This window comes from Miscanthus floridulus, chromosome 3 (genome assembly GCF_019320115.1).
Source record: "Miscanthus floridulus cultivar M001 chromosome 3, ASM1932011v1, whole genome shotgun sequence".
NCBI lineage: Eukaryota > Viridiplantae > Streptophyta > Magnoliopsida > Poales > Poaceae > Miscanthus > Miscanthus floridulus.
In genome coordinates this window covers 35,611,395-35,621,616 of record NC_089582.1, presented here as the reverse complement: position 1 = coordinate 35,621,616, position 10,222 = coordinate 35,611,395, and the positions used below count along the sequence as shown (strand labels likewise).

Genomic DNA, 10,222 nt, shown 5'->3' with positions numbered 1-10,222 from the left:
ATAGTTGAACGGTGGACAAGAGCTCAGTTTTTTCCCCTTCAAAAAACGCATAACATATTCTATATTTATTTAATATAAAAAGTGGTGAATTTCTTGGGGCAGGACTAGCATCCGGACGCCCGTGGTTGCTGCATGCCCGCGCGCAGGCAGGGACTGCCTGCGTCACTTCTCGCACCCATAGCTGCGGAACACTCCATCCCTTCGCTTCCCACATGATGCACTGCGCGCCAGCAGCTGCAGTAGGCGACTATAGCAGATGAGTCACATTGCAACATGTACAACACCCGATCTACTTTTAAAACATCTAGATGAAACTTTTACAATGTGCGTATGAAGAAATATGAAACACTTGAAACATGCATCTGAAACACTTGCGAAAACACCTAAAAACACTTGAAAAAGCCATTGCAAACACATATGCAACATTCTGATAAAAAAACACTTACAAACATACGTGTGAAATATACGCAACATCCAAATAAAAACACTTGAAACATACGTCTAAAAAACAGATGAAACATTTGAAACAGACGCTTGCAACATATGTAATATCCCGATCTACTTTTGCAACATCTATACGAAACACTTGCAACATACCTCTGAAACCCCTGCAACATCTGAAACATACGTTTGCAGCATAGGGGGAGAGAACGAGGCCGACCGATTTCGGTCGTCAAGGTGGGAGCCAGAGTCGTGCGAGCACCGCCAGCACCGGTCGCGCTTGTGGGTGCGCCTTGGCTCGGCTGGAGACGACCTGAGGCGCCCTGGCACCTGCACCCAGCCACCATCGGCAGGGGCAGAGGCAGCGGCGGCAGCCCGCGGCGGCGACGCATCCTGATAGCGCTAGGTTGGGGAAGAGGTCGGCGCGAACTGAGGGATGAGACGGCATGGTCGGCTTGAGTGGAGGAAGGAAGCAACGGTTGTGGTGCGGGGCTCTACTGCTGCCAGCGGATGAGAGAGAGATCTGGAGATGGGGAGGGCGAGACGGAGCGGAGAGATAGAGAGACGGGTGAAACGGAGTGGAAGCCATGTCCGAACCGACCCGAGTATTTCCGAATTTCTTTCCTTCATCTATAGTTCTCTTTCTCGTTTGTCACTTTCTCCCTTGTGTATTTGTTTCTTAGTCGTCATCCCTTTTTATACCTAATACTAAAAGTGTAATTTTTTTCGACTCCCATTCTCTTCTTCCATCTATTTTCTCACTCCTGCGTCTCACTTTCTTCCTTGCATGTCTGTTGTGCTCTCACTTTCTCCCTTTGTGTGTCCATTGTCTCTCACTTTCTTTCCGATGTCTTTCTTACCAATATGTTAGTTAGTTCTTCCGTCTGTCGTCCCTTTCTGTACCTAATATTAAAAATGGTAAATCTTTTTCTTTTCTCTTATTCTCTCCTTCGCCCGTTTGTTCCTCACTCTGGTCTTTCACTTTCTCCATGTGAATCTACAAAACCACTTATGTCATGGATTAGCCATCGAGCCCATTTGCATGGCGGGTGTGTGGCCCATCTACCGCATTTCTTAAACTCATAATAAGTGCACACAATAGCCACTTGATTAAGTTGAGTCAACCTTCTGTGAATTTTTTATACAAGATTAATATTTTATTGCAATAGTATTTATTACGAACCTTAGAGTTTATCTGATTGAGGGTGTGGCCAAGCCCGATTGAATCTAGCAAAAATAACTAGCCCATTTATAATTGCCATGAATAATGTGCAACAAATTGTACATCTATAGTAATGCACATACATATTTGCCATATAAGTTCTTTGGAAAAATATTTTTATTTAGATTTTTTTAGTTTGATTTAACTTCCTAAACTTCTAATTCAGTTTGATTTATCCCTCTTGATATGGCACCACATTAGCAAAACCACTATCAACACCATCCAAAGTGCAAAAATAAACGTATTTTAAAGTTAAGGGAGATAAAAAAAATTGGTTTTATCTGCTACAACTAAAAAGAACAAAGCGTATATATCTTTTGGTGCGATATTTATTTTGGTTCGTCCGTCTGGCCACTCCGCGCGATAGAAAAAGAAACTACCATCCCTGCGATCCCCGCTTGCTTTGAAGAAAATAAATCGATCACTGAGGCTACATGCATAGAAGGAAACAATAATCTTGCATACAAGGAAACAATAATCATACATAGAAGGAAACAATCATGCATGGAAGGAAACAATAATCATTTACTCTTTTTTCAAATAGTAGTCTTCATTTCGGAGCCCTTTATGTAGTTTAATAATGGCTGTGGAGCTAGGCTTGCGAGAACTTACTCTTAATTGGGTTGCGAGCTAGGGATGTAGCACTTCAATGGGTGTCTTGGTTGAGTTCTACAATTGCCAAAAATTGATGGTGCTGATAAGATTGACAATCCTGTAACTCTGCAGTACCTTTCTTTTTTTTCAAAAAAAGGAGGGCAAATGCTACTTATGGTCGAATCCATATTCTTTTTGTTGTTTTGATTTAATGCCCACAACCCATAGCCCACATGTTAACTTTCAGATGTGTTTGTAAAGAATCAAAAGGAGTTGGCCTAATGTCAATCTTTCTTGTCGTCTTTTTTATTATTTATATTTATACTAGGTAGCGTGCTCGTGCGTTGCTACGGGATAACTAACAATTTATACTAAAAACACACGGATCGCACGATAAGATAACAATACTATAAAAATTAAATACCAACGTTAAAGTGACATTTAATCCAAAAAGCAAAGTTTATGAATTTAACACAGTCACGGAGTGCGCGGCGTCGTAAGCTCACAAACTCTACTTTATAGATCTTTTCGTGATGCGGCTAAGATAATGTTTTATATTGGCGGGAAGAAATCTCTGATATCCATTTCTTTCATTGCAATTCATTTACCTGGACAATGTTTGAGATGAGGGCACGATTATAATTTTTAGTAGCTTTGCGATATTGTCCGAAGCTATGAGATGATTGATGTCTTGCAATGATCCTTTCATTAATTTAGTTTTCTATCTATGTTTAATTGTTTATTCGGTCTATTTTATAAGCACGTCGGTAGATAATGGATGACAAAATTCAAGCATCCATAATTTATCTCTTTGATTTTAAGGATGAGTTTTGTTTTTATTTTTTAATTGATATATTATCCTTTTGTTTTTACCGTAGCGTTAACACGTGCATGCATGAAAAACAAAGATGTCTTTACACTGCAGAAATCTTTCAAGAAGATCATGCATAGATTATTCTTGTATTGAATATTATATATATACAATCACCTAAATATTCTAATTAAACTAAAAAAAATTTTGAATTAGGATACGAGGTAAGACATGCAAACAGATGTTTCAAAACTACCTGTAGAGTCCAAAGAACTTAATAAATAAATTCTTCTGGAGGCAATGCAAATTCTCTCTAATCTTTTATTTGGTGTAGTTAGTGTTATCATAGTACCCGCATGTATTCATGGGAAATAAATCGTGGACAAAACGTGGATACTTTTTGTGCGACATTTTAACATGGGTCTATCGTCCTGCCAATATCCTTGAGGCAGATCACATAAAAGAATGAGAGTCCCTCTATGAGATTACTCACATGAGACTCAAACTTATATCTGATCATGGTAATGTTGAATTGCTTTGCATCAAAAGCATCGGCAATGATAAACGGGGACATATATTTTAGTATGCATAGTGGAGGAAAACTCAACCTTGGCATTCTCAGCAGCTTTTTCTGAGCCTTTACAGTGCTAACTTGTCCTTACTCAGATAGTCAAGAGGTGCACCATAAAATTATGCACCACTAAGAAAAGTGTCACCATTGGTTGCCTTGACCTGAAAATATGTTGAAATTAAGAATTACAACACCTAATTCAACATCTTGGAACAGACACTCAAGTGGATATCTTATTCTACAATATATGTCTGTGTGGAATAGTCCTAAAGCCACATATATTTATACGGTGAGTATAACATACTTTATTTTAAAATTTTATGAGAGATTTTTTAACACACGCAGTATTATCCATGTGACAGGCACTAATATTTACATATATACTCGAACCTGTGTGTACATGATTATATGGAGATGCAGCGGAACTTATTCATGGACTTATTGGCGCACGAAAGAAATGGATATCGGAGAATTCTTTCTACCGATATAAAATATTATCTTAGCCATATCGCGAAAAAGTCTATACAGTAGAGTTTGTGAGCCTGCGACGCCGCGCTCTCCGTGACTGTGTTAATTTCACGAACTTTGCTTTTTGAATTAAATATCATTTTAACGTCGGTATTTAATTTAACAGTATTGTTATCTTATCGTGCGATCCGTATGTTTTTAGTACAAAAGATTTAGTTGTGCCGTAGCGACGCATGAGCACGCTAGTGGATATAAGGATTAAAATTGTACAACCGCGATGGTTGAGGTAGGTAAAATTAAACTTTTTTGCATTCCTTAGTTTTTTTTAGGGGTTTACATTCCTTAGTGCTAGTATAGACCAATAGTTTTTTTTAGGGGTTTACATTCCTTAGTGCTAGTATAGCCCAATATGGGCCTCCGTGTTCCGGCTCTGCCATCAGCAGTGCCAAGGCCCAGCGCCGAGCAAACAATTCACCACCCAGCCTTCGCCTCGCCTTTGCCTGATCTGCGTCGCCGTCCTCGGCTCCTCAGCACATCTGCCCACACTGCCACTGGCCACACCCAAACCCTAGCTGCGCACCCAAATCGATCTAGGGACGGCAGCGGCACGGCGCGGCAAAATTGCCAAATTGGTTCAGAACCAGCGTCGCGACCAAATCGATTCTCGACCGCCACGGTTGGACCGACTGCGCCGTGCCCGTGCGGACGTGCGGCCGGCATTGGCAGGCTGGTGTGCCGGGCGGCTGGGCGACGCGAAACAGATCCCCACCGCGGCTTGCAGGTCGAGGTGGAGGCTTGCTGCGTGCAGCAGGACAGGGAGTCAGGGACAGCAGGTTGTTTACTTCTGAGTTCTTTCCTGCCCCATGACCCATCCTATTTCAATTGCACAGATTGAAATCTGAATGCCCTATTACGTATTTATGCTCCAATTTTGTAGATTTGTACTAGACTTATTACCTTTGTTCCTCTTCCCAATAAGGGTAGTCTGTACTTACTATTTTCAAGATCCGAAGTCTCTGTTTAAACAAGGCTGCCCCGATTACCTCCAACTTTAGTGCTAGTAGCATGTTGTCTCTGGATATGTGAACTGGTGTGTCTGTTTACGCGCTTTATTGCTGGCCCTAGTCATGCCGATTCACTCGCTCCGGCCAGTGGCGGAGGGTGACTAAAACGTAGGAGGGGATAATTTTCCTAACGTTAATTAATACTTACCCTGTTGCTACTGTAATGAGTGCTTTGATTAAAAAAAAAGAATGGATAGCTTTCCCTACCCATCCCACTTTGCCTCCGTCTTCGGAAGATTCACACCTGCCTGACTTCCTATTTGTTTTGCTGCTTTGATCTGGCTGAGCGATGGCCTTGATGTTTGCATGTGTTGGTGGTGCACTGTCCTGCCGCCACATGATGTTTCTATTTGCTAGTCTGCTGAAAGGTTCCGGAGTGCGCTCAAACTCAAAGCGAACAGCCGTGTATTGGGAAACCCTTCTAGCAGTAACATTCAGCCATGGATGTGCCAAGCTTGTATTCTTCTTTGAACCTGTGGTGTTAGTTTTGCCTCCACTTGGCTCCGCCACTGGCTAGGCGCCTGGGTGGTATAATTTTTCCTGCTTGGCCCATTGACATAATGTTATAAGAAGAATGCTGCTGAGCATTGTGGACCCGTAGCATGCTGAATATGGAGGCAGCAATATTAATCACCTAACTTTTGGCAAATTTAATGAATAGTAACTAGCTTCCCCCTCTGTTATTTCTAAGCACCATTTACATTTCTTTATTGTCTCCAAACATTCTCCAGCCTTTCTTTTCTGTTACTGCCTACCACGATTTGTTATTCTTATTCCAACGTGCTGCTAGAGAGAATGGCAATTTTTTTCTGACCTGTGCTTAACCAAAATTTAGACTGTAATCGTATATGTAGGACCTAGCAAAAACTTGTTCTAGAATTGTAATAATAAGAAGTTATCTAAGCTTATAGCTGTTATTTTTGTTTGTAGAAATCAGGAAAGAGATGTAAATTTATTTATTAATGATATGAAAGTACTTTTGATGATATTGTACTTGTGCCAGTTTCTATTATACAACTTAAGTACTTGCAAATAGATCAAACTACTGGGTAAACATACTTTGAAAAATGCATGTACAAAAGTACCATCTGATTTATTATACTGGAATGAGTAATTGCTTTGTTACAAAGTGCCTGCAGCAACATTTATAATCTGATCTGCCCTTGCTTCTGGAAATCCAAGTTCCATGCAACTCTTGGTTGCTTGAAACTGACTCATTTGGCAGGCATATCTTGTGACATTTGCATATCAGATTACTGTAGATGCTTTTAAATCTTTCTTGTGGTGCTATTTTAAGTTGGCACTTACAATTGAACTTGCTACTTTAACTTGCTTATGCTACTAGCATTGCTATCTTCTATTCCTATTTATTAAGCTAGAAACCTGTACAACAATTGCTTTAGTATTTCCTAATCTGATATTTCTTCTTGGATACTAATAGAAAAATACCAAAAATGATGCATTAATCAATAAGAAATCATATGTTTTGACTCCTTGTTCCATTTTTATACCACAGCACTGATTGATCTCTCCCGCTCTTTTTCAGATTTCCACAAAGTATGAGCTGTGAACTAGTGTTAGAGGAAAGCACGGAGGAAATAGTGGCATAAAATTTGATTTGTCGAAAGATCAATTGGTTTCTTAAAATGGCTCAGCAAATGGCTTCAGTTCCTTTGAATGATACAACAGTTGTTGATGCCAAGCCCTTGCGTACATTGACTCCCATGTTCCCTGCACCACTAGGGCTTCACACATTCACTCCTCAAAACTCACCTTCAGTTGTTTGTGTGACCCCATTTGGACCATATGCTGGAGGCACTGAATTGGGGAAGCCTGCTGTTCCACTAATGTTTGCAGCGCCTGCACCTGCTGCAGAAGCAGAACCCAGCCAGAGACAACTGCATACAGCTAATATTAACGGAGCTGCTCATGCTAATGGAACTGCAGTCAACAGTTTGGTCACACCTTTGCAAACTCCTCCTTCAGCTGCCACACAGGAATCTGGTAAGAGGAAGAGGGGCAGGCCAAAACGTGTGCCTGATACTACTGTTGCTTCGGTTCCTTCAGCTCCTCTGGCTCCTACTATTCCTCCAGTTCCTTCGCTTCCTGTGGTTACTCCAGTTTCTTCAGCTCCTCAGGAAGGTAACACTATTGTTTCCCTGACGCCTTCTTCAGACGCCTCACATGAATCTGGCAAGAGGAAGAGGGGACGGCCCAAACGTGTACAAGATATTCCTGTAATGGCTACTCCGACCACCCAAGGAGACAGCACGCCTGTTGTTCAGACACTTCCAGGGCCTAGTGTTCATGAATCTGGTACGAGGAAAAGGGGACGGCCCAAACGTTTGCAGGACAGTTCAGATATTGCCACTCCAATTCACTCAAAAGATAGTGAGTCCTCTCCCCAGCCACCTTCTGCTGCCGCACCTGCCGAAAGTGGTAAGAGGAAGAGGGGACGTCCAAAGCGCGTGCTTGATGGTTCAGCGACTCCATCAAGTCATTCAGGTTTTTCAATAGATGGTGATACTGTTGACACAATCAAACGTGGGCGACCTAGGAAAATTGACACCAATCTGTTACAGCTTCCATCTTTATCTTCAGATGATCCTAGGCAAACTGCAGATAATGTACTTATGATGTTTGACGCCCTGCGGCGCAGACTTATGCAGATGGATGACGTGAAACAAGTTGCAAAGCAGCAGCCTAACTTGAAGGCTGGGAGCATCATGATCAATGCTGAACTTCGTGTCAATAAGAACAAGAGGATAGGAGAGGTTCCAGGTGTTGAGGTTGGTGATATGTTCTACTTCAGAATTGAGATGTGCTTAGTGGGGCTGAATAGTCATAGCATGGCAGGGATAGATTACATGTCTGCCAAGTTTGGTAATGAGGAGGACCCTGTAGCTATTAATGTTGTGTCAGCTGGTGTATATGATAACACTGAAGATGATCCAGATGTTCTAGTTTACACTGGACAGGGCATGTCTGGTAAGGATGACCAAAAACTTGAGAGGGGTAATCTTGCACTGGAGAGGAGTTTGCATAGAGGTAATCCAATCAGAGTCATTCGTAGCGTAAAAGATATGACTTGTCCAACTGGCAAGATTTACATATATGATGGCCTTTACAAGATCAAAGAAGCCTGGGTCGAGAAAGGGAAATCTGGTTTCAATGTGTTTAAACACAAGTTGCTTAGGGAACCTGGCCAACCTGATGGCATTGCAGTGTGGAAGAAGACTGAAAAATGGAGGGAAAATCCATCATCTAGAGACCATGTTATACTGCTTGACATATCATATGGTGTGGAAAGTAACCCTGTCTGCCTTGTAAATGAGGTTGACGATGAGAAGGGCCCTAGCCACTTCACCTATACAACTAAATTGACATATAGGAATTCTCTGAGCTCGATGAGAAAGATGCAAGGTTGCAAATGCATAAGTGTGTGCCTCCCTGGTGATAACAACTGCTCTTGTACACATCGAAATGCTGGTGACCTTCCTTACAGTGCTTCAGGCATACTTGTTAGCCGCATGCCTGTTTTATATGAGTGTGGTGATTCCTGCACATGTTCACAAAATTGCCGGAACCGAGTTGTACAGAAAGGTACGCAGATCCGTTTTGAAGTTTTTAAGACAGGAGAACGTGGTTGGGGCCTCCGCAGTTGGGATCCAATTCGAGCAGGCACATTTATCTGTGAATATGTAGGTGAAATCATTGACAGAAATAGCGTGAATGGTGAAGATGACTACATATTTGAGACTTCTCCTTCAGAGCAGAATTTAAGATGGAACTATGCACCAGAATTGCTGGGTGAACCTAGTCTTTCTGACTCAAATGAGACACCTAAGCGACTGCCTATAGTCATCAGTGCAAAACGAACCGGCAACATAGCTCGCTTTATGAACCACAGCTGCTCACCTAATGTGTTTTGGCAACCAGTTTTGTATGATCATGGTGATGAGGGATATCCACATATTGCATTCTTTGCAATTAAGCATATTCCTCCAATGACAGAGCTTACCTATGATTATGGTCAGAACCATCCTAATATTCAAATGGGAACCCATTCTAGTTTTCGGAAGTCTAAAAGTTGCTTATGTTGGTCCCCCGAGTGTAGAGGTTCCTTTGGCTAATAACCAGCCCTATAAGGAAATTATTGGATAATATTCCATTTAAAAGGTTAGTGATTTCTAATTGCTTTCTTGACATACTTTTCCCAAAAATATTATGTCTCCTGCAACCATCGACTTAAGAGTTCTTGTGCTACTAGAGTTCTTTGGCTAATATTATGCTTCTGCATTGATGGTGCATGTGATGCTTATGAGTTATGATATATTGGCACATTAAACATTCCAATTGGGAAAACTGTATTTTAGTACCTTTGGTTAAATTGAAATTTGATACTAGATGGTTTCTTTATAGTTTATACTAATTTTAGGAATTCTGAACTCGCAAGATATGGTAGTTACAGCCTGTTTCTTTATATTCCCTGTGTTTTCACATTAGAAAATGTGCTTTGGCCCATCTTCGTCCATATTCTTTGACTGATAAAAGTTGCCAATTTTGCCAAATTCTAGGAGTTGGGAAATCCAAAATATAAAGTGCAACAGTAGTGTTAGAAATTTCCATTGACCTGGATGACATGTTGCAGGCTGATCAACACTAGTTAGGGAGGTTTGGACCTCAAGTGAACCACTTAGCAAGTTTTGAGACTCATGTGCTTATTTGTTCTAATCTGGGTTTAGTTTGTAGCATATTTTTTGGAGTAGCAACAGCCAAAATCCCACTAGAAGAGGCATCCTCTTAACTAACTAGATTCAGCACTGTGCAACAGCTACCACAAACAACAGACTCTAATACAACTAGTAGTTCTTTTAGCCTTTATGTTTGCAGTGGTTTTGGAAAATACTCTAATACAACTAGTCGCCGGGCTTTTCCTATGCTTTCTTTATTTCTTCTGCTACCGTTTGTTCTTCTGCTCCTCGTCTAGGAAACCTTTGGTTACCTGGAGTTGAGCTGTATGTTGTTTTGCTTGTTGTTGTTTACTTCCT

At 41.2% G+C, this 10,222-nt stretch overlaps 1 protein-coding gene across 1 annotated transcript; it reads left to right on the top strand.

Annotated features, from left to right (window-relative positions):
- The first annotated feature begins 4,583 nt into the window (after positions 1-4,583).
- Positions 4,584-9,527, top strand: LOC136541565 (histone-lysine N-methyltransferase, H3 lysine-9 specific SUVH1-like). Its single transcript, XM_066533496.1, has 2 exons — positions 4,584-4,940; positions 6,718-9,527. Exon 2 carries the CDS (start codon positions 6,818-6,820, stop codon positions 9,302-9,304), a length of 2,487 nt encoding a protein of 828 aa, XP_066389593.1. The 5' UTR covers positions 4,584-4,940; positions 6,718-6,817; the 3' UTR covers positions 9,305-9,527.
- The last annotated feature ends 695 nt before the right edge of the window (positions 9,528-10,222 follow it).

Excerpts from the sequence above, each read along its gene's own strand:
- LOC136541565 (XM_066533496.1), top strand. The coding sequence starts at position 6,818 with ATGGCTCAGCAAATGGCTTCAGTTCCTTTGAATGATACAACAGTTGTT.